Here is a 26,586-nt window from a genome sequence, read left to right on the forward strand (position 1 = left end):
CTCGGTATTCAATTCTGATCATGTACTCTATGCGAGAATATGTTTTGCTTTACTATTTTTCTTCGATAAATAGAGTATAGTTGGAGAAAACAAAATTTGAGGTGCAACATCCTCAAATCTGGAATAACGGGTTAAATTGAAAAACAGTATCGAAAATTAAAATTTTTATTTTGATAATATACAGTATTTAATATATCATTTAATAAAAAATATAATTAATAAAAATTACAAATTGTATATATATACCTATCTGATAATGTAGTGAACATAAATTTTTTATAGGCATACATTAGCCATAAATTCAGAGTAACAGAGTACATAAAGTTTCATAAATTCTATATCAATTCGTTTATGTGGTAGCAAATTAATTAAAAATATATTTCTGCTAAAAATACTGTTTTGAACATATGCAATTCAAACTCTTCAATGCAAATATGTGACTGGAATAAACTCGAGCACCATTTTGAAACAAATTTATCAATTCAATAATATGTGTTCAAACATTTGTTATTTTTATACTTAATGTCTTTAGTGTTTCCAACAATCTATGTAATATCACTATTTACCATCGAAAATTGATTTTCTTTTAAAATCAAATTGTAAAAATTTTTTGGAGTAGATTTACAGGTAAGAAATTGTATCGCCCTTTTCAACCATTCCCTATCGCTCATTCCCACCTGAAAAATAAAAGAAAATTTTCTTTAAACTTTCAAATGTAAACAAATTATAAAATTTCAACTTTAAAATTTGCTAAACCTTCATGTTTGGCTAGTAAAGTTGATACATCCATTCCTGAATATCACTGCACAATTTGTTGATAACTTTCATACCCAGTAAACAAATTATTATTATTGTCTATGTTGTACTCTAGATAATTTGACTAAAAGATTTATTAGGGTTGTTGCAAATATCAGTATAACTGCATATTATCCGCATTGTTTTTAATATCAATATCGCTACAATCGATGTGGGTTTTTAACATTAACATTTGAATTGTAACGTTGAAGGAGATACCTAATGCAGATCATATAGATTTTCTTTTTCCACTTAAATTGATTAATGGTTTGTTGTGTTAAACTTATTACTCAGGAAAATATGAAGATATGTTATAGTTCTTCCAATATCAATTGCAGAAGACAGTTATGCGAGAAACAATCAATATTTCATAGATATGCACGGCACTCATACCAAATTAAGAAATGGAAATTAATGTTTACTCCGTATAAAATTCGGTAAACATCTAACAAACCATCAGTCCACGTGGACTCACCAATGAAAACATTGAATCGTAAACATAAATGCATTTCTATTGGCCGCAGCTGTATGAACACAATTTCTTCGAAGTACTCCCGCAAAAAAGTTTGCGATAAGCAGTGGCGTTTAATTTTAATCAAATAGAATACAATGGAGCTGAAGATCATGGAAAAAACCATATATATCAAGTGTAAGGTAATGTTTCAAGGATCCACGACGGTTTAACCAAACTGTAAAACGCATTTAAACCCGGTCCCTTGGGCGAAAAGGCTTCAAATAAAATACGTCGTGCGGTCCATAGGAAAGGGAAAGTTCAGTTGCGAGCCTATGGACCGCATCGGTGCTCAACGTGTTGAAAGTTTTTACCCACTTTATTATAATTAACCAGCCACTATTATTTTCAGTTCCGACAGATGTTGATTTTTAAAGATTTGCATGGTTTCTGGCAATAACATTTTTTAAATGTATTGAAAATTAGTGGAAATTTGATTAAATATGTTTTCGAAATCAAGTAAATACTGAATCGTAAGAAAACATATAATCACTTAATCATTTCTGTGTTATGGATACTGAAGTACAATCCCTAAATAATATTAATATGTAATTTTAATTACAATTAAAGTGACTAATACTTACTAACCTCAATGAGAGCAGCAAGACACAGATGAATAAGCGGAAACACTAACAAACTATATTTAAAATCATTCTCCACTCGTTTTCCATGTGGTATGTAAACCAATCCCATCAAATCTGCCATAAATTTACAAGGATAAACAATTAACCAAGTAATAAATATTATTAATGAAAGAGCCGATACTAAAAACCAGAAATTCGTTACCAGTCTTTCACGATATGGTTGTCCTTTCGAATAAACAATAGCTAATATAATGTACTGATAACAAGACACGGTGAAAATTACAGTGTTCTCCCAAGAAACTTGTGTTTCATTCAGTGTATTGCTTGAGATAGGTGTAAACCATCTTTGAGTAAGTAGATAAAAAATAGCTGAAATTTGAACTGAGGCACAGACGATAATTTGTAAAAAGAGAGGGATGACGTTTTTGGCTGCAACCAATGAACTCATCGGACGTTTTGGACCTAATTTGTCGGACGGACCTGAAATATAAAATAAAATTCAATGAAATAAAAATTTAGTATAATTTCAATAAAAAAAGCAACAACTACATTAAGGCAAGTTGAAGTTTTTGGAACCATTGATGGATCGATTCACCATTAATCGGTACACAGAATGAACGCGAGCTTGAAGCGCTCTACACGTTCATAAATGTCAAAGATAGTTGAGACTCTGTGATAACGCAACGTCAAAAACATAACCTCACTTTTCTAGTGTAGTTTTTACTTACAGATACCCTGAAAAATGAGTTCTCTGAGTAAAAGACTGATAGAATTTGTACGTGCTAATGTATGGTTATATAATATGAATAAGAATATAGGGAATCATTTTCCCATTTGAAAATTTCGAGACAAAACTGGTGATTAACTTCCTGATCTAATCGACAATCAGGTTTACTTATTGACTGTTTTGTTAGTCTCTCCTGAATAAGTTCAAAAGTTGATCATATAATCTTCCTCACTCTCCCGGGCGTCATACAAGCTATCTGGCTGGCGGTAGTGATTGCGTTCATCAGTGAGCATCACACCTGTACAGCTGTATTGAACTTTGTGAAACATGAATTTATTATTAGCAGATATTTTTCTTATTGTTTAAACTGTGGTAGACGCTAATTTTGAATTAAAGTCTGACCTTTCCTTTTGAGCCTTCAACTTTTTTTTACAAGTCTAATTATCTTTTCTGGTATGTTATTCTCTCTGAGGCTATCATAAGCCTTCCTAAAGTCAATAAATAGTATGTATAAATCTCTACCATATTCCCAGTACTTTGAGGCCAGCTCTTTCATAATAAATATTTGGTTAGTAGTTGATATATATATATATATAAACGTCTACTGTTGTGAAAAGAATAATAATATACGACAAAATAGTTTATGAAATCTATCGAAATGCTGTCGGACATTTTTTTTTAATATCGAGCTTATTCAAATCTCAATAAGGTATGGGATTTCATTTATTGATTTATTGTCAGATCAAATACTCCACAGAATATTCCAGTATTATAATTAACAGAGATTATTTTTAAAATCATACTATTACCTTGTCTTCCTATAGTTATTGCTAAACTAGTTGTTATTATTAAGTCAACAAATAAAAACTGGTAGTCTGCCAATTCTGAATGTAACTGAAAAAAAAAATAGATGAAAGTACATGGATAAGTGGATGAAGACTTGCAGTAAGTCTATAACTGAACATTAGTAAAAACTCTGTAAATAAAGTAATTTTTATTGTATGTACCTATCGGTTTCGAAGATCATTTACTATGACCTTATTTTTTTAGTTCTGCTATCATTTAAGTTTGGATTTGTCCATAGCTATACTGGAATAGTCTAACTCCATAGCTTTAGCAGTATTATTTGTGACTTTAACTTGCAGAATCCATACATGTTCATGGAGTAAAAGAGTAAATTAAATAAAATTTACAGCATAAAGTATTAATACAAGATTGTAGATCTCCAAATACACATTTATGTGAAGTTTTTACTTTATTCATTAACATTCCACACCTCACCAACTATTTAATGTTCATCATACAAAAACTTTTCTCTCTTTTCCTACCCTTTTTAGAGTTTTGGTAACTTTCGTATGTATTTATATTCCATATATTTTTGCTACTTTCTCAATTCCTCATTCATTTCTTTTTTGATTTCCTCTTTAATTTTTTTAATGGCGTTTCTGCCTCACACCATATTTCTTATAAATCTACATGTCTTATATCCAGACCATATCCAGCTACTATTTTTATGTTTGATTTCCATTACCTTGATATTTGTTTAATATTTTCCCTTATAATTAAAAAGTTATTATAAAAAAATATAAAAAAGTTTTGTCCACACTGTCGAAAAGTACTGTATCGAAACTCTGAGTCTCCTATAGAACCCTAATTATTTCTTTTGATACGAATATACTTTTACTAATTTTTTATTATACAAGAAAATAGTGTACATGAATAGGATTTAACATTTTGTATAACGTACCTTGTATAAAATTAGGACGGAAAAAAATTGTATCAAACTATAAAGCGCCATATATTTGAAAATAGCCATACTTGTAACTAAAGCACATCTTCCTTCCAATATTAAATAAACTAAACATGAAATATTTTTTATTGAAGAGGTAAATGGAGCAGCAACACTAGCTTCTGCCTCTGATAAAGACACTCCCACGTGAGCTACTTTCAAAGCCTAAAATCAAAGTTATTCTATTAAGTTGAGTTAATAAGAAAAATAACATTTATGGATTTGAATGTTTAATATGAATTAAATTGTTAAAAACTTAAAATTTTCGACATTTGCAGCTCATCCTCTTGTTCTGGAGTTCTAATGAACTGTTATGATTTCTAGCAAATTGGATCTTTGCTCTACAGGTTTCTTGTACAAAGCTTTTTCTGTCTATGCTTGCAAAGGAAAGACATTCTAAAACCAGATTAACTTCAGTTCCACCCCTCTCTGCACTGAATCTACATTCAGTTTCAGTTAGACCTAATTTCATTCGAAGGCGGCAGCAGTGCCTTGCAAGGAAACCAGTGAAGAGGTATTTGTTTTTACTCAGATTCAAATTTTTTTTTGCATTACGTTTCCGTTTTCTTCAGAAACTCTTTATAGGTGCATTGTGCAATAGAAAAACCACAGCGTTTACTCAATCGAGTGTATTGGACATTTTCCTTGAAAGCTTTTGTGACCAGGTAACTCAACTCAACAAACTTTGTTCTTGCCTATTTTAAGTTTTTCATGAGCATTCCTATGTCAGCTGACGGACTCGCTGAACTTTATTGTGATATCAGTTACAGAACAATAGAGAAAGCATCGAAAAAAAAAATGTGGATAAGGATAAAACCAGTTACTGAGACAATCTACAGAGGCTTGGACAGGCAAAGACTCTCATGGGAAACTTTAACCAGAGATTTGCTCATTGTACCAACCTAAGTAAAAACAAACTCCGAATACTAGCAGATAATGCAGCGTGCGGATTCTCTTGCATAGAGGACGAAATCTCTATCCACATTATCTTGAAGTGTGTGACACCACGGAATTTCAGAATACTATACCTGGGAACGTACGAAATAGAAGACAAAGATCTTTAACAGCTACAGTCTTCTTATATTCTGAACCTTCTAAGAGGAGTGAGATTAATAAATCAGCTGTTAAAATACAATAGATCCTTTTGGTTGCGGTGTAGATAGTACCCTAATATAAATACATACATAGTTCGTGTGGTAGTTTTTGATCTATTTGTATTCTATTAATTTAATGACATTTCTTTTGGAAAGTTTGTGTAAAGTGTTCTCTTTTACCAGTCTCCTTTCTTACTTAGCATCTTGGCAAAGTTCTTTTCAATGTGTGTTTCATAAAAAAATAACAAAAATATATCTAAAACACAGTTGAAAAGCTCTTTAGATTAATTTGTTGAGTTGATTCTCGTTTCATTTAACAACTATGTAATACCTCATTTGTTTATAATTTTTACATATTTTTGAATATCCCATCTATCAGCTAAAGGCTATATTTGCAAAAGGAAATGAAGATACTCGACATTAGATACAATTTGCCTAGATTCGTTTCACTATACATATAATGCAACTCTTCTTACCCCACAATCATTAGCACCATCGCCTACCATAGAAACAATATAATCCAATTTTTGAAAAAACATTATCAGCTGTGTTTTCTGGTCGGGCTGGAATCTAGCAAATACCTTAGTTTTAACTAATATATTGGGAATTATATGTGGAAAATGAGTAATTAATTTGTTCCAATTTTTTCCATCTATAGCGAAGTGATGGTGCTGCAAAAATATGAAAAAATAAATTACTGTCCAAAATCAATAAAAAATAAACAAAATTTCCTGTGAACAAAAATGTTTCTTTTTAAAAAATAATATAAATCCAACATTAACAAACAAAGATCGACACAAATTTCTTAGATGTTACCTTTGATTCTTTAAACTGGAATAGTAATTATAATGATTATCGATTGTGGAAAATCGACAGCATTCAAAATATCTATAAAAAAATATAATGGCATTTCAGCGACAAATAAAATGGGGTGCTTGTTCTATTATTATCACAAACTTCCTTTTCTCTGAATAACCATGACTCCTGTACTATTGTTCAACTAAATACCATACGGATACGAAAAACCAAAGCAGATTTATTAGCTTTTTACACATATACAAAAGTCTCAATGCATCTTCTTTAGAAACGCTTTGTATAATGCAAGTCTGTCTTGTTTTCTCAATCTTAAAATTTTTAATAATGTAAGTGATCATGGAGCTTCCATAAAACACATGTATTCAATTCTTATCAGACTCGTTGGAGTACCACAGCCAGAGCATTAAATGAGTCATAAGAGTTTTTATAAACTAAATCCCATTTCCTAACAAACAAACAAAAGAGCAGGTAGTAATAAGGAGATATCATAACTAATGTCCTCTTTAACAATATTACTCAAACAGTATATGAAAAATTTTGGGGAACAAAGAAATATAAATCTAAATTCTTAAACCATCTTAATTGCAATCGAACGACAATATATAATAAACACCGCTGACTAGAGTGAAGTGGGAAAGTAAGAATGAGGATTTGTCTTTGACTCGTGATTGTTTTCAGTGATTGATTTCAAAGTTGAAGCCATAAACTTGTAATTACAAAAAATGTATATATGTTGCTTTAAAATACAAACAACTAAAGTAACTTTTTTCTTGTACATAAGAATCAAACTTAGTTGGAAAATATTTTTAACAAAATAGTTATTAAAGTAATGTGATTGAGTGGTATCAAAGATCACCAGATTTTCTCCAAATAATTTTTTTATTTTATTGTTATTAATTTGGAACAATACTTTTATCGGCATGGCTTTGGAATAGCTATAAAATCTTAACGAAAATTTCAAATAGAAAGAAAAAATTCTTGATATTTGAAAATTCTTTTATTCTTAAATAAATTAACTTATTTTTTAAAAGTAGATTACTAATCTGCTAAAAAATGCGATTGTAAGCTAATAATCTATTCAATATACACATTTGTTTACTACTCACTTCAAAATTCAAATTAATAGTAACAAAATCGTTAACTACTGGACCTCCCACCCTTTCAAAATGAATTTTAGGAACTCTATTTTCGTTATCCTCAACTGTTATAATGAAAATTTCATCTGTCTTATTCACCATATGGCAGTCATATGCCACACTAACTGCAGTTAAGATATTATCACCTAAAACAACCAAAACATTATCATGTTAAAATGTACTTGGTAGGTAAATGTGAGGTAAATGAGTTTAGCTTCAAAATGGTCAAAATTAGAAGCTAATTTAACAGTAGGTTAGGTTAGGTTAGGTACCCAGAAATAACCGGAACTTGCACAAACTTTTTAGCATTTCCAAATAAAAGGTTTGATTGACATTCTACATTTTCGTCGATTCGGACAAGAGCTGGATGTCCACTGCAAGATTTTTCATCGATAGAAAAGTCGCTATCTTTAAACTGTGCATATCGTACACTAAAGTTTTTCTCGAAGCTATTTTCAATATTAAAAGTTTCAGTAGCATTTTTATCGAACAGAAAATATATTTCATAGCTGCACATTCTTCACTCAAACTTAGAATCATAAGAATCGAAACAAGAACAAAATAGCACTAACAAAAAAACCGCTGCAGTGAAACAGAAAGGGCCACGTCAATATAACAGACTCACCGACTTCAATGTTATTCCGGTTAGTTTTGGGTTCCCGTAACAGTGATTTTGAAAATCTATAGCCAACATATTTTAAAAAATTATCAATTCAAAATATAGTTTGACTGTCTTTAACTTAAGTACCTGTTATCATAACTGTCCTTACATTCGCATTATGTAACATTTTTATTACAGGAGTAGTTTCTTCTTTCAACGGATTATGCATAATCAAAAAACCAAGAAAAGTTAAATCACATTCTATCTAAAAATATAAATTTGGTTAAAGTAACTTCTATGACACCAATATGAAATTTTCATATATATATATATTTTTCAATAGATTACAAGATTGTATAGGTAGCTCTGAAACTGCAGAAGTAGATCATTTTGTGAAAAACCATATAGAATCTATTCTTCATTTTATTTGTAATCTAAGGGTGTGTTATATTTAAACTGGATATAAAATTTGATATTTTTCGAATCACTGGAACTGGGAGAAAGGTTTGAGTAGTTAGCCCCGATATAGGAGTTGCTCCTATGCAGGGCTGCATGTTAAGAATAATCTAACATATTTCTATTAAGCAGACCCATTTTTGAAACTTTCAGGAAAACTGATATCGAAAAGTACAATCAAAAATTGGATAGTTAAGAAAATTCAATGTAAAAAAAATCGATTGTTCTATACTTCCTGGACTAACCAATAATATTTACCTTAGTTTCATTCATGAAATGTCTTTATCGGTATTAGACATTATCATTGTTTCTTTTTCAATAAAATGATTTCTTATACCATATTTGTATGGCACTAACCATTCTCCATTAAATGGTTGTTTTTTCAATGGGTTAATTTTGCCAAACAAATGGAAAGAAAAAACTAACAAAATACAAAATATATGAAATTGAAAATTTCATCAATTTATTGAAATGTCAGCCAATATTTCACATAATTAACTATTTAGATTAATTTTAATTCGTTTGAATATAAATTTCTTGAGTTTTTACTAGAAAGATAAATTGGAATGGTTTGAAAAAAGCATGTTATAGAGAAAGTAAATAAATGTTTCTTTTATGTTAACTCACTATTCCACCAATCTATTCAATAATTCATTAAAAAATTTTGAGGCAAAGAAACGTCCCAAAATAAATGAAATTTGTATGGAATCCAATGTAGAAAGGAAAATATATAATATGGAGTTAAATAACCATATTTAAAAAAGAACGAATCATATAAGTTAAAGTAAATATGAGCAGATAAATAAAAATCAGAAATAAAATAAAATGAAAATTGAGGAAAACGTTAACGAAATGTAAATGTAACTAACGATTAATTGTAACAGGGTGAAAATAATTTTAGAGAAAAAGGCATTCAAAAACTAAATAGAACAATTAGGTAGAGAAGTTGTACTACAAATGATAACGATATAACTGTTTCTAATTTACAAATCTCAATAGAGGAAAGGAAATTTGACATACGAAACGAGTTACAAAGAGTTAAAATATGTACAAGGTATAAGTGTGAAAAAATAGCAGTTGAATACATAGCAGAATCAATAAACAACATAGTTCATTTATTTAAGATTGAATTGCACTTGGTATAATTTTTTGATGATTTTAGTAAATAAAACGTGGATATTTTCCAGTAAAATTATGTGATACAAAAATTTTGCTACTAAAATTATAGCCTCAATATTTTCCGAAAATTTTCACATTTTTGTAATCTATAGTTTAAAAATTTGTTATTTATTGTTAAAAAATATTTTTTACCTTATCTCTCTTAGCTTTTTCCGCGTCGATCCATCTAAAAGTATTTGGTAAATCCTTGTAAGCCAAAGCAATAACTCTATAACCTTGCGCGGTATATTGAGACAGTCTCTCATGAAAATCTTTGGGAATACTTTCAGTATGACACAAACCGAGCAATTTTTCTGGAGCTCCTTTTGTAAAAGCAATCATATTCGTTTGGCGTAAATCACGACATATTACAGACATACATTGTAGTGTCGAAGAAAAAGTAAATTCCTTCAATATACCTATTAAATATGGTAGCTAAAAAAAGAAAACAAAACAATTTCACACGTTGGGTAAACGAATAGTAGCAAAGCACAGAATTTGCTTACATAATCAGTTTACCCCAGCAAAAACTCTTTTTTAATAAAAAACTAACAAAATATAAATAAAAATTGATAATTGCAATTAGACGGTGTCAATATAAAATAAGTTTTGTGCAGTTTGTTGCTTCTCTCAAAACATTTTCATTTTTCATCAAAATTTTAATGGTTGAAAGAGCAGTTATTTCCCTAAAACCCCGAAAACAAAGTATGGTTTATGTTTATATTTTACTTTTTATTCATTTTTATGAAAAAACTAGCGACCCTCATAATCGAATGACTCCGTTTCCATTGTAAAGACAACAAGACAATAAAATCGAGAATTCATTAGATATATTTTGGGTTTCACTTGTATACGAGTGAGGTCATACGTCAAGCAAAATCTTCTTCTTCTTTGGGTGCCCTCTTCTAACGAAGGTTGGCGATAATCCCAGCAAAGTCATTTATGTCAAGCAAAATGCTTGTGGTTATTAGTGGTGTTAAGTTGCTGTAAAAGTCAAAGAAAAAAGTCGCAATTGACATCTGTGTATCTGTATATCTGTGCATTCTGGCGTTGTTCGAAGGAGTCCTTATAAAGGGAGTAGATCAGAGATAATTATATAAATTTTTATAGCATTGGTTAATTTTGTCAGTTTTTTTTGTTGGCAAAACTTCTTATAATAATGTTTTATAGATTATTGTAAATGATATTTAGTCATTTTTGTGTTATTTTTCATTTTATTCGTGCCTTCCAGTGCTTCCCATGAAAGCACACTTTTAGTTCTACTGTTTGTAGCTTTCAAGTTTTCTTTATAATTCATTAATTTTTTGTTGGTATTTCCCTTTTTGAAAACTCATACATTTATTTTGTTTCATTGAAGAACGTTTTTTTCTTAAGGTGGGTCTATTTTTTTTTCTTCATTTCCTGACTTACAGGGGTGAATAAACATAAGGTTACGCTTTGGACAAAAATCAGATGGCGCCCTTGAGTAAAATCTTCTTCACTGTAAACTAGCTGGAACCTAAGGTTGCCAACAGACAACCGAAGAAAGAAAATTGTGACAACTAGACAAAAATATAGAACTTTTTTCGTGATAACTACAAGAGCTGTATAATATAGACGAACATGCGCACGCCGTGCGGGGATACTTTTGCTTTTTAGCGGAAAAATTTCAGTTCAATTTTAAAAAATAATTTCCGATATTGAAACTAAAAGCAAAGCAACACTTTTTCTCTCTCAGCCGCGTGTTGTCTTGCTCGTATCCTATATGAGCCGATTCATCAACGTGCGCATGCATCTGACACGAAAGCGCCCCGGCAACGACGTACGGTCGGTTATAAACGTAAGTCCGAATTTGACGAGGAAAGTTAAATGCCGTTTTTACGATGAAAAATTCCGGAAAAAATTACAGTATGCACTTAAAAAGAAAGCATGATAATAGCGATTTTACTGAAGTAAGAAGTGCCGGGCAAACATCTATCGTTGCTTTTATTTTATATAAGTCCGATACTCCGATAACTACTGCTGTTAACGATTATGATAAAGTGAAATGCTTAAGGTAACTATAGTATTTAAGTTGATAAGAATAAAGATAATAGAAGGTGTCTCGTAAGCTATCCTTATGAGATATGATACGACGGACTTTGTTGTAGATCTATAAGAGAAGAATATTTTATCATCTATCATTTGGATAAATATGGACGGATCATGCAACTTTTTGCCGAAACCCCCCAGACTTTTATCGGCAATATCAACAAATATCGTCACATTTCAACTTTGACAAACTAAATAACCTAACATAACCTTCCCTGTGGGTCACTTCATCCGTTGGTTAAAACTGTATGAAAATACGTACAGTACTTTCCGAGTTCTTCTTCTTTTTTAGTGAATTTTTTCAACTCTTCTTCTTTTAATGCATATTCCCTAATGGATGTTCACTATAACATTTTCCATCGCTTCTCTATTTCTTGCAGTGTATCTTAAGTATTTTATATCGTGTAGTACCAATCCACTGCCTGATGTTTCGCAGTCAAAACATTTTCTTCCTTGCGATCCCTCTCTCTCTTTCCTTCAATTTTACCATAGATCAGTAGGTGCAAAAATTGATATTTGTTGTTTCGCATGATGTGCCCTAGGTACGCCATTTTTATCTTCTTAATTAATTCTAATAATTCAAATTGTTTGCCGATGCGTCTCAGAATTTCTTCGTTCTTCAATTCCAACCGTCCAAGGCACCTTAAGGATTCTGCGGTGCAGCCACATCTCGAAAGCTTCCAACCGTAGAGAAGCACCGACCAAACCTAGCACTTCACGAACCTCAGTTGTAGGTTAAGATAAAAATCGGGACAAATAAGCACTCTTCTAAACCTCAAGAATGCTTGTCGGGCTTGTTCAATGCGACATTTTATTTCTTTGCCTGATGCCCAGTCTTTACGATTCCCAGATATTTGAATTTATCCTCCCTCTCTAAGGGCATAGCGTTAAATGTTATGGTGGCGTTTTCAAACATATTTATGTTTCTTGCAATAATCATAAGATTTGTTTTTTTGGTACTGATGTTTAGGCACATTGGTCTTATCTATTTATGCTTCATGTTTTGCTTTGTTTACACTGTACACTTGTTAATACTGACCAAGTTCTAGGATTATTTATAATTCAATGTTTGAAGCACTTGAACATTTTGTTTTCGCTGCTTGGAAATGTAAAACAATGTCTTGCACTAAGAACATCGTGAATAGACAGACAGATGCAGTGGATGACTTTTATAATATATGGTGGTGAAATTATGGAAAGATAACATACCTGTCATCCTTTAAAATCATAAGCAACGCTATAAAAAAAATTATTATTTATTTGTTACTAATAACTAAGTTTTAAATTTTTATTCCTAAAATCTAGTGATAAAAATCTCTGTAAATAAGACTCAAGTTAAACATTCTTTTATTAGTATAAATAATGAACATTAATAAAGGATATACGCATTAATCTATATGAAAGAGATGGACTGGATTCTCATGGGTAGTTAGGATAATAGTATCGTATGCAAATTTACCCATTGTGTGTCTTATCTGTATATATACTACCGGTCAAAATTTTTTGCCCACCCCAAAATCAATTTTATTATAATACACATTCTCTTTCATATTGTCAAGCGAAAATTGAATCGGTGTCTTACAACTCAAAAAGTAGTGTCCATTAATTGTTTGATTTATTCGAGCGTTTTTTACATTTTGGCATTGAGTGGGACAAGTTAAAACAATGCGAATACCGACTGATTTGTTTATTACTCTTTAACTATGAATTATTTCTTGGGTATTTATGATTGTAGTTTAGTCCAAGTTAACCCTGTGAGACGTAAGAGCGTATACTTTTCGCACCAAGACATCTTTTTGTGAAGTTTGTATACGATTTGTCTTCTTTCTCGCAAATTCAGACTTGTAAGTTTTAAAAATGGTAAAACCAAGAAACTATCGGTTGAAAGTCATGCATTAATCACAAGTCTTTATAGTCTAGGGAAAAGCAACCGTACCATTGCCGTCGAATTGAAAATATATCGTCTACAACGTGAAAAAATATACTTCCACCAGGAGCTATGGTGATAGAAACCGTTCAGGGTGGCCTCGAGAAACCACAATCGCTTAAGATAAACGTGTCGATATTAATCAGGCAACGTGATCGATGACTCAAGACAGCAGCTCAGATTAATAAATCTAGGAATCTGATTTTGAATACTTCTACAATGAAGTACTAGACATGAAGATTGAGATAAACTGACCTGGAAGAGTGGTAGCGAAGAAAGACGTCAAAATAAATGAGGTTTCAGTAAGCCAAAATATAAAACCTGGACGTATGAAGAGTAGGAGAGAATTTTATGGAGTGATAAGTCAAAATTAGAGATTTTTAGGTTTAGAAGAGTGAAGAAGGAATGATAGATTCATGTGTAATTCCGACTGTAAAACAAAGCGGAGACTCGGCGATGGAGATATTTTGGAGGAAGGGCGACTGGAGATTTGGTATTGGATATATTGATAGTTTTTGAAAGATTTGAAAGAAAGATTGTACTGAAAGATTTGGCCGTCATATTCGCCCGACCTCAATCCGATTGAGTTGTTGTGGGACAAATTATAAGATAGTCATAAAGAGGTGTCCTACTTCCAATTCACATCTTTGGAATATCCTAGAAAACGAATGGAACCAAATAGATGACGATTATAAAAACAAAAGTGGCTTACATCGACGAATCAAAAATTTAAATATATAAACAAATATAAATAACAAAGTCGTTTTATTGTTATTTGTTGTGCATACTTTAGAATGGGCAAAAACTTTTGACTGGTAGTAGAATTATAAAATGAATTCGATAGTGCTGAAAACTCAAAGTTAGATGAGTCAAATCTCAGAAATTTCTGTCAGTTATATATAATTTGAATTGAAGGAAGAATGGACATAGTAATTTTGTATGATAGACCTTCATATCATACAGTACTTTTTTTTCAATACTACTTCTGTCACATGATTTATATATCCATTAGTCTCTAAACACAAAAAGTTAGTTATCAAAATGCATGTCAGACTGTGTGATTGTGATTGTTAGTGTAGTTGTAACATTGTGGACAGTTTGCTTAATCGATATTAATAATAAAAAATAATTATACATTTTTCATTAGTATATTCAAGTTGTTTTCAACATATCTCTCTTCAGATACTGATTGAAAGATTTAATTGACTTTATCTTTAATTCTTTAAAACATAATTTTACTGTTGCTATTCATTAATATCAATGTAACAGAGATAACAAAAACCCTTGCTTACTTCGTAGTTAGCGATGTTCAAATCCTGTAATATGTCATTTTGGGAGAATGGTGACACTACATTTGGCCCTAGCATATCAAATCTAGTATTTTCTGATTGTCCAGGTTCTTCTAATTTCTAAAATTGATCAAATTTCATCGTTTCTTTTCAACAAAAATTAGTTCTTTAAAATACGCACCCAATTTGTGAATCGAAACATAATTAAATCCAACGGATCACCATTCAGCTCATTTTGAATTCTTGTCAAAGAGTGACAGGCAGCCATTGATTGAACCAATCGATCTTCTATATCCAAAACGTTAACGTCATTTACAGGTTCGGAAAATGTAGAATTTTTGCAAGGAATCACACAACTCATTTCTAACCCGTCATGAGTTAAAGTACCCGTCTAAAATACAATTATGAATATATACATATTCAAAAAATACTTCTAGAACAACTTGCATGTTAATTTTTATATTTTATAATTACTATAATAACCACTAAAGCCACAAAACCCTGATAGTGTGCGGAAACTTCGAAGGGATGACTTGGGATTGTAACCCAAATAACTTACTGTAGATATGCATGGCAATTGTTAGACCAATCATCACATGTGGCGCTTTTGTTTGGGGTATTAAAGCTTCCATGAAAAACAATCTCTCGAAAATACAAAGACTGGCTTTCTTATGTGCAAATAGGGCCATGAAATCATGCCCAACAGCTGCACTAGAAGTGATTCAAAATCTCTTCACATAGTTCTGGAAAGCGTGGCGGAAAAAACATTACTCAGAATGTTTAGAGACAGACCAAAACTGAGACATGGCTCAGGATAATGCACCGAAAATGTTTAGCTTTGGGAAAAATTCATCTCAATACTCAGCTGTAGAAATAAGTGGGATCATAGCACCATATGAGAAAAGAACATAAATGCCATCAAAGCGTATATCGATGGATCTAAAGCAGCACAGAACTAGAATAGAAGTGTATGGGCTCAGAAGCAAACATTCCTGGGCAACCACCAAGAATTTTTCAAGCAGAAATTTATTAATCTAGATAGGAACTATCGCAAACAGAAAATCATCATCCTGTCCGATAATCAGGCAGCCATTAGAGTTTTAAGCTCCAATGTCATAAAATCCAAACAACCTACAGGGGTTGAAACAGGCAAAGATTCTCAGGATCTGGGAAACTAACATCAGAGATTTTTGTATACATACATAAAATTGAAATATATTGTAATCTGATAATCAGCCAGTGAATAATATATTTATAGTTATGAATTATATTTTCTTGAAGACCAAAATATTAAAAAATATTTTGATAAAGAACTATTATTAATAAAATACACCAAAAATCTAGAATAATCATTGAAAATATGTTTTTCTTTATAGAAATATATTTTTGACAGTTTTTTTTCACGGTATAACGGTTTTATGTAGATGTCTGAACAAGTATTTACCTTATCGAAGCACGCAATTTTAATTTTTCCACAAACGTTAATTCTGGGTGGACTTATACAAAATATTCCAAATTTTTTCAAACGGCTTTGACTATATACTGTACCAACTGCCATTGCAGCGGGTAATGCTGGCGGAACAACGATGGTTATTAAATCCAAAGATCTTATAATGATATCTCGCAAAGGTGCCTCAAAATTAAAATTATTATTAAAGAACAATTATAGGCTTAACTTCAGTTTAACAGTACAAATATTTCTAGGGACCGTATACATATTTTGGTAGGGTACCGTTTTGTGAGTAGATCGGCATAAAAGTTTTTTTTATGAAACAAACCCTTTAAAAGTTGTAGGCAATTATATGCCCCAATATAACCAAATTGGAAATTTTAATAAATGGTAAAAAAGCTTGTCAATAAATATGAAAGAGTAATGGTTTTTCTCTATTCTAAAATATTATTTTTTAGCCAACACTGGAGTTGACATTCAGCGCATTAAGAACGGTAGCCAACAAAAGACTTCTTCTACAGATATCGTGTTCTTGAAGAAGACTTTAATGTTGAATTCATTGAATTTTGCCATCGATTTTGTCTTTTTATTTCATTAATTTATTCAAGTTAAAGTTAAGTTAGGTTGGCTTAAGTTATCGTTGTGTGGCGCATTTGCAGAGACACTGTTGTCAACGTCACCTATCGATTTTACTGTATATTAATATTTCCCATAGGGTTATAATGGGATGTATAAACCTATAATTTCTTAAGGGGTCGTTTCTTAAAATAAAAAACTTTGTCGTTCGATTCAGGAGACAGTCCCCCATCGAAATATATACACGGTCCCTAAAAATACTTGTTGCCAAACCAAAGTCTTACCCAACCATCAAATAAATATTTCCTGAGTATTTGATATCACAAATCATTATCTATTTATAATTATTAGCCATAAATCATACCTGTATAGTTTCACAATAAAAAAGTCAAAAAGGGGTTAAACAATAGGCTGCAGGTACGGTTTTATATACATTTTAAAGAAAATTAACGTTTCCAGGTGATAAGCTCAGCAATAAAAACCAATTATAAGTTTCTTAATTCTCCCTTTTGAAAGGTTGCATCTGTTTATTTTTAGATGTACTCTCAATTTTAGAAATTGTTGATATAAAGGATGTTTTCGAAAAACTGCCGCCCTACCCGATAAAGTCTTATTCGCAATTTAAAAAATGTTGAACATAAAGTACAGAAAATATATTGGAGATGGAAACTCCAAGACATTTTAAGGTAGTCTTGATACGAACCCGTATGATGATGATCCACTTGTAGAAAAAAGGAGTGTGTTGGGCGTGTTCAGAAACGTATGGATGCCAGTTTACATAAAGCAGCAGAGAAGCTGGTAAATTGACAGATAAAGTCATCAATGAGTTGAGTTTATACTACGGTCTGGCAATTAGTCGTCATCCTGATTGTGTGAAGAGTATGAAGATCGAAATATAATAATAATAATAATCCTTTATTAAAGACTCGTTTGATAGTTTTGTTTTGCAGAACATTCAATGGTTGAAGATGTGTGGCAGCAGCATATATAAAAGTATAGCATGTATAAAAGTACAAGCGATGAGAATCCACAACACTCTTGAAGGGTTTGTCCATGAACATCCCCCTCTGGATGAAAAATTAATTGAGCCCATTTATAAAAGTTTATTATCTGATGATTTTTTACATAGATATTTGCTTTGAAGCATATTCATCTTGGAACTATTCAAATTGCCAATTATTTAGCTGTTGCCATTTTCAATGAAGGTTATTTACCGATCTTAAAAATGATGGAATTTATGGGCATGGCTCTTGGTACTGAAGCTCATACATTTGCTGTCAGACTTAACTTAAGTTCGGATTGACCGCCCTGAACTACGAGCTTCTGCCGCTTCAAAACAAGGCCGAGCAGCTCGTTTAGCCGAAAGAACATACGTAATGTATGTGAGTATTAAATATTATTATGCGAGTTATTGGAATTGTTTCTCAAACTTTAAACGCGCTTTTATCGACTACCTTTTTTGAAATGGTTGACAAGAAATCTCAAGTTTCTATCCAACCGATTCCTTTGAAATTGGGTGGATTTATTTATATAAATATATATCTCTATCGGGTCTGCTTTGGATGTAAAAAAAATCAATTTGGAGTGTTTTTAAATATTCGAAAGATTCAAAAAAATTTGATAATTCATGACGACGCCATTTTGTGAATTTTTTTTTTGGTTAAGGTCAATGCGATAGCGATATCTTTACAGACTGAAAATGTTTCAAAGTTTTTTGTTCCAGATCACTACAAGGGCTAGAAACATATTAACCAGGGTGCAACGTTTTTTATAGCCCCCACTTTACCGACCTGTAATTTAATGAAATTCTGATTTTTTTTCACAATTTTTTTTATATTAAAAAGCCAATAAACATCATTTAAAAAAATTAGTAGTTTCAAAAGTGCCTAAAATTTAGGCTTCTAGACCAGCATACCCCCTTGAAAGCTAGATTTTTATTATAATTCTTAGGTTTGTTCTTGTAGTTGCACTGGAACTGTACTGAACTGGACCAGTGCAGGCCAGTTCATGAGTGTATAAAATTAGTTCGTCGGATACAAAGAACGATATAGTGCAGAGAGCAATGAAGCCTTTGTTGATTGTTGTATTTCAGGTTATTTAATGTGATTCAGACCTTGTAGTATTAACAATAATGGAAAACGATTTAGTACTTTTTGATATTTTACATTCTTCCGATGACGAAGATGTAGTGCCACCGTTTCCAGATTACACTTATTGCATCACACTGGCTGAACTGACTCTAAACCTAGTGCAAGCAGGACAGTGAAATGAGTGAACTAGTTCTCTTGCATTGCTTCTAAGAACAGCGACACTAGCGGCGGTTCTACTAGCGGCGGTTCTGCTACAAAGAACGCTTTAGTGTACTCTTCCTGAACTAGTTTTACCAGTGCAGCTACCACGAACAAACCTCTTTTATCGATATGTTTCAACTTCAATTTCTTTTTCAAATGGTATAAAATAAAAAAACAGTAATAAAACGGATCATACTTACAGATCGAGAAATATAAAGGTATAAACAATATGACATTCCAATAGTTGCTATAACAAATAAAACCAGAACGAATTTCATACTGTCTTTATAAAACTTCAAACCAACAGGTGCTGGAAATAGTATACTTTTAACAAGTGAACCTTTTGTCGTATCAAAACCAGTTCGCACTACTCTTGCTAATACGTGTTCGCCTTTGTAGTAACGTGTTTGATTCACAGTTGTACCCGAAAAGATCGTGTGTCGTTTATGTGTTTCAATGTTGTAAATTTCTGTGCTGGATTGTAATGCAGGCTTTTTTACTGGCAAACTTTCCCCTAAAAATAATATAACACAATTCTCATTTGTAAAAATATATAGGACACCATTTATAAAACTCTAAATTTGAACCAAGTTACAAAATTATGATATTACTGGTCTATATTCACCTCAACAATTGTATAAATAAATTGTATAATAAATAAAAAAAGTATATAGTTGGTTCATACTTTGGAACCATAACTTTTTGTCACAGTTGGGTAAATATTTATACTCGTTAAACCTCTTTTTTTCTTGTAAATTGGAACTTATGCTATTTTATCGAAAGAATGAGTGGTACAATATTTGAATTTGCCTCCAGTGGCATTGGTTTGAAATGAGTTCTTCGAATTGTGACTGGAGTTTTTAAAAAATTCTAGATTTTAGTTGCTATTAGTGTTGGGTGAATATTGATACTCGTCCAACTTCTGTTTTATAGTAAATTGGAATTTATGCCATTTCATCAAAAGAATGAGTGCCACAACATTCGAATTTGCCAATGTCACTTTTTGATGGCTTTGATGTATATTTGAAAATATTCAACAGTAAATATTTGTAATGTCGTCATAGCTCTGATCTATTGTAAATTGGATGATGTATTGTCACTTTAGATAGAATGTAAACCTGCTAACTCATTTCAAGGTGCTTCTAGAGGAATTAGAAAAACTTAATTGTTACTTAGGACAAAAGACAAAAAAGTAGTTTGGATATTTAACAAAATGTTTAATAAAAACCTACAAACTAGAGAAAAACAACTGATTGTTCATGGTTTTATAAACTATTTTGTAGCTTGGTAGATTTTGGCAGTCTTATTTTGTAGTAACCGTTTTCTCAGACGATAGGCCGTCTCTTTTTCTTTCGAATGGTATTCAAAAGTCATTTGCAATCAAAAATTGATTTAGTAGGTTTACATTCTAAAACAATGATATTAACTTTATTTCCTTCCCGTCATATTTGTCACCAGGGAATGTCTTGAAAAGTTGTAGTCACTAATGATATTTTTATTCATCATCCACACCATAGTCCTTCTCTTTAGTAGGATTCATTTGACAGTTTTATAATATAAAACAAAGAATATATAATAATAATATAATAACTTTCACAAAAAACATTGAATTTGAATTTAATTTTAAATTGTTCACTATTCCTCGCAAAGAATTCTAAAAATGCCTTTTTGATACGTGCTCAATTATTCTATATATTCTTAACAGTAATAAGATTAACCAATCTTCAATCACTCAAAGTTACCCTTTTTTATTAATAAAAATTTTAGGTAAAATTAATTAATCTATTACAAGGTACACAATAATATAAATCCCACTTCATATTGAAATCCAATGTTACCAAAAATTAATATTGGAAAAACATGTCTTAGATTATATTTAAAATAGTCTCTCTACCTGTCAAAACACTTTCATTGACAATACACTGGCCAGTAAGAAGTACTGCATCACACGGCATGATATATTTAGAAGCAGGAAGAACAATGAGATCTCCAGGCACCAGAAGATATGGATCAATCACCATACTTTGGTTCCCTTCTATTTTTTTACGTATCACTGTAACTTCATGACATTTCGATGATTCAATCAAATCATGAAGAGCTTCGCTTTGCTAAAAATCATATCATCTATTGAAAGGTCTTGATATATATAAGAATATAATAAATGTAATCATTCGTGTATCTCAAAACGAACCACTTAATAGTCTTCAATTTATTAATACCGATATAAGCATAATTAATATACAAGTTTTATTAAAAATGAGGCAAAATGTGTATTATGGATTTTACAAAAAATTATGTTGCTATAATATATATTCGATTTAATACAGTGTATTGGAATCCCGTGTTCCCTTCAATCCCTACTTAGAATCAACTTTATAATTGCATTTTGTCCAATCTAATATTTAGCCAATTCATTAGGTTTGCAATTGGTAGCAGTAAGATTCCAACTCTATAGCCCATATCATCTCTCAAGTGTTCAATAAGATTAAAGTCTTCTGTGGACCAAACTAGAATTGCACTTTTCACTTTGTGAGAGTAATTTTGTACAACTCTATAAATAAAAGCCTCCCCGAAACACTACCAACTCTAAGGAGGCTTCCAAACTTATACCAGATCATACCATAACACTTTCTCTACCATAATTTACCAATACGATAATGCACTCTTTTAAGGTAGACCTCATTAAAACAACAGTTATGACTGATTGTTAAATAAAATATTACCCCATTAACGTTTTTATCAGTGTAGGTGTACTTGGGCAAACTAAAAATGCTGTCTTTAATGGTCTGTGATAAAAAGACTACCAGCTGTAATCCCATATGATCTTGCCGTAACCCTTACTCCACAATTGCTGACCATAAAAATTATATAATTATGATTTTGCAGAAGTTGAATATTGAGAAGGTTTCTACACCATTTTCTATCAAACTCTTTCCATCATGGATAAGTTGGAAAAGTCTCTATGGTTTTGCTTACTCAAATGAAAAAAAAGCTTCAATATACTTTAATTTGTAAAGCAAATGGCAGTTTCCAAATCATGGAGATCCTTAGGGTACTACTAACCCTTTTCCTTTGCTGGAATGATCATTTCAATAAAAATAAAACGTTGAAACAAACTTGTATACATAAAATTAATGTGGCAATAACACAAACAACAAAACTTTGTAATATGTTGGTGTCCAATTCATAATTTTAACAATCTGCTTCTTGTTCTTAAGAATTGCAGGTCAGGTTTCTCAAATTTTAATGTTTTGCTATTTACTCTAGATTTTGAGAAATATTAATGATTATGAGGAAAATAATGTATTACTACTAACCTTCCGAGTTTGAAGTAGTGATGTTACACTAGAAAATAAAGTTAGAATAACAATACAAGCAGCATACACAGCGTAATCGTCAATACTCCATAAGATAATGGAACATACTTGAAAGGCGTAGAACGGATTAAGAATTTCTTCAATAAATAAAGTCCAATAGGATTTTATTTCCACCTCTATTTTATTAAATCCATACAAATCTAAGCTATAATAAAAATTGAATTATACAATGCTAACATATAGCAACGTTAATTACATTAATGCTTAATTCTTTTAGAAGAACAGAAACCAATGTACAAAGTCATATACAGTACAGCATCGTAAATCCGGAACGTTAGGAAAGGATTGGTTCCGGATTTTAGATTTCGCGCTAACGAAAAATTATATAGCATTACATAGTAATGTAAAGATAGGGAGAGATATTTATAAAATAATAATAATAATAAAAAGATTATAAACCTCAAGTTATATAAACATTAATAAAAATAATAGTGAAGAAACAATAAATAAATTGGTGTCGCCATCTAGTGCCAAATACAGAAGCTAAAAATTACCAATAAGAATGAATCAGTCCGAATTTCAAATATTCCACGTTTTAAAAGTCCGGATTTACGATATTCAACTGTAATTGAACATTTGTTACTCCCCTGGTACAAGACATATATTAACAAGATGGCTGATTGGTTTAGTTACCTATCTTTGAGTGACAGAAGTACAACAGAAGACATAGAAGAATGGCGGACAAAGGTAAAAAGGTGTGTTTATCACGTATGTAATACTTTTATAAAAGCAGTTTCTATAAGTGGAAGCTGTTCCGACTAAGAAAGACAGAATGGCAACGATTTCTCTATCCTCCGAGGCTCCAACTCGGTTCTGCGCATTCTCAAGAATGCAGAAATCAAGTTGAAGAATATTGAAATGGAAAATATTTTGTAATATGAATTTGTTTAAAAAATATTTAATACCAAAAACTATATGTTAAAAAGTAACAGTATACATGATTAATAAAAAAGCTTTAATCTCCACAATTTATTGCATTTGGATCATGTAATATCATTTTATAAACTGTTTAAAAGAGAAAACAATAGAATTAATTGTGATAAAATAGTTGTTTTCTAATCAAAGGAACAAGGTCATCAATACATTTTAACACATAAATATAGTGAATCATGTTACCATTCATCATATATGATACGGTTATTTTACTTAATTTATGTTTAATCCATTTACTGCTAATGAAACTATGAATAACTACAAAAATTATGAATTAACAGAATAGCATTACCTCACCTTTTTGTGAAATTATTCGATGGAATATGTTTCACTAATAATATAGCAAAATCTGAGTTAATGCATGAATTGAAATTCGCAAAATTTTTTCAACAGTTTGACAACCCTAACATATTATTGGATTTATATATTGTCATGTAGATAATATTGTCAATATTCTGGTGAAAGTCATTAACTCCAATTTTCAGCAATATATTCACACTACTCAATTTAAAATTAACCAATCTATAGACTGACAAAACTCATCAAGTCCTACAAGTAGTTAGTTTTTAATGATTTAATTCATCTACAGCACTGCCTAATAAGCTCTACACCTTCAAACTGTTCTATTGCAAAAGTGTCTTTTTGGACAGGGACTTCTGCCAGAACAATGATGATATTTTCATTCATTTAGTAATATTCTTATTGGTGTGTATAAGAGAAATCAAACAAGAACACAATTTTTGCATATTACCTTATAGTTTACGAATTAATTGTTAAGACTGACAAAAGACTATATTTTAAAAGAAATTACATCATTGAAGACTTATGATGGCACTAGCTCCATTAAAAGGAACGTTTTGGTAAAAGTAAATTAGGACAGATGCGCATGCACAGTATCTGTATTTTGTAATATTGATATTCTGGACCAACTGTATATATTAATAACAGACACCGTAATTAAATACCATTATTTTATCTAAAAAACTTTATAATTTTTATTAAAGTATCACTCTACCTGTTTTGGTATTCATCATCAGTTAGACCATCTGTATTTTTTAAATAGTCATCCACTGATTTTGATGGAATTAATTGATCTAATGTAACAAATGCATTTATATTTGCATCCCACAGATATTTGGTATGTTGATGAAAAAAATATCTAAGTTGATTTATGGTCGGCAAGGATACATTTTCAGTCTCTACTTTAATATATTTGTATTGACCATGATTATCACACACTACAAAAATATTTTGAATGTTAAATATCATGCACATAATTTGAAATACAATTAAAAAACCATATTTATTTGTAACATTTTATTTACAATCTAATGGGAAGCTTTGAATATTTTTGATCTGAAAATACCATACTCCACACTTTCACACAAACTAAAACCTCTAACTGGAACTGCTAAAAAATCATCTTGAATTAGAGATTTACTTACCTAATAAAACTGAAGCAGTCTTCAGCTCTTCTTCATTGAATTTAATCTTTTTAACCTTTGGATAAGAACTTAATATAAAATATGGTATTCCAAGAAATAACACACAAATAAAATGATAAAAAAATGTTTTGATTTTACTTTCCCTCAAACCCCATATTTTGAACTCAACTGAATCTCGTGATTCACTTAATATTTCTTGGAAATTATGAACTTCTATAGATGCATAATCTGAAATTAAAGTTTTAATATTCACATCAGACTAAATGTATGATGAAAAATTGAATTCTATGTTATATTATTTGTTAATTAACAAATTCTACTCTTTAATGGATCAGTCACTCTTAAATTATGAAATAGGCTATGCAAATCAGGTTGAAATATATGTTTCTTGAAATGATTCATCTTTTTATTAAAAATGCCCTTCTAATGAAACTACCATACTGTAAAATAATGATAGAAGTCATCATGATATATCTACTAAATCTACAATGTAAACGATAATTTCTGTTGTTTTATTAAATAATATTTAACTGAATATTTATTTGTTCCTTAATTTTTATTATAAATTGTTAGAAGATTGACTTTTGGATTATCTTTCATTTTATTTTCTAGTTCTAACAATACTATTCTATTTATCCTCTTGATCTTAAAAGTTAATCTTGATTATTAAAAATAAATGGAAAAAAATATATTCTTCATTTCTTAGACCTTTTGAAATATTAATGCATTAATATATTCATAATTTGCTATAATAATTCTTATTTTAAAATATTAAAATTATTCATTTATTAGAAAATATGAAGGATTTGGTATTTAATTATTGTAATAGAGATAAACACTGAAATTGTTCTTCATAAACATTGAATTTACTTCCTAGTCATAAAAATAGTTGTTTTATCTATTATCGGGTTAAAAGGCAAATTAATTATTTCCTATTTCCACAGATTACTACTCATGAGACTTCTCTATTAAAAAAATAAAAAGGTAATTTTGTATGAAATAGGTAGTTGAATTCCTATTTCCCTCTAAATAAATTTTTATTCACATTGTAAAAACTTACTTTCTCTATTTTCCAGTCTATTATAACCATTCATTTTTGTATTTAAAATTGATCTTTCCTTATCGTACTTTAATCAATCAATCAAATTCAAACAGTCAATTATTATGTTATAAAATTGAGACTGAGTATAATTTCCATTACTTTAGCTATCATTGTGTTATAGTCTTATAGTTAAAGCACTTATCATAAAGTAGCTATTTAACACGTTTCGTTTCTGTTGTCTGTCCAATATTATTATCTCAACAATTGTTTACATAAATTGGCATGGAAATGAAAAATCTTCAAGGTTAAAATCGTTTGAAAGATAAAACCAAATAGAAGTATTACATATATGGATAAAACGACAAACTAGAGATGTCAGTATGTTACGAAGCTAGAGTTGGATGTCGTTCACATTTAAACAAGGATACATAACGCTCTACAAACCGTTTTATTACATAAACAAAAGTATACATTATTTTAATCAAAATATCGAAACATTGGAATGAAATCGTAATTTAT

General features: G+C 30.6%; 1 protein-coding gene across 1 annotated transcript; it reads right to left on the minus strand.

Annotated features, from left to right (window-relative positions):
* Window positions 1–254: 254 nt before the first annotated feature.
* On the minus strand, window positions 255–26,430 carry LOC130891163 (polyamine-transporting ATPase 13A3-like). Its single transcript, XM_057795756.1, has 17 exons — window positions 26,086–26,430; window positions 25,026–25,253; window positions 24,596–24,818; window positions 22,588–22,792; window positions 21,165–21,378; window positions 19,471–19,784; window positions 16,398–16,586; window positions 15,135–15,344; window positions 14,957–15,073; window positions 9,821–10,102; window positions 8,201–8,318; window positions 7,423–7,598; window positions 5,977–6,171; window positions 4,365–4,571; window positions 3,427–3,511; window positions 1,895–2,370; window positions 255–677 (listed from the first exon to the last, which is right to left on the minus strand). Exons 1-17 carry the CDS (start codon window positions 26,117–26,119, stop codon window positions 546–548), a joined length of 3,405 nt encoding a protein of 1,134 aa, XP_057651739.1. The 5' UTR covers window positions 26,120–26,430; the 3' UTR covers window positions 255–545.
* Window positions 26,431–26,586: the final 156 nt, after the last annotated feature.

Source organism: Diorhabda carinulata, chromosome 3, assembly GCF_026250575.1.
Source record: "Diorhabda carinulata isolate Delta chromosome 3, icDioCari1.1, whole genome shotgun sequence".
NCBI classification, from domain to species: domain Eukaryota; kingdom Metazoa; phylum Arthropoda; class Insecta; order Coleoptera; family Chrysomelidae; genus Diorhabda; species Diorhabda carinulata.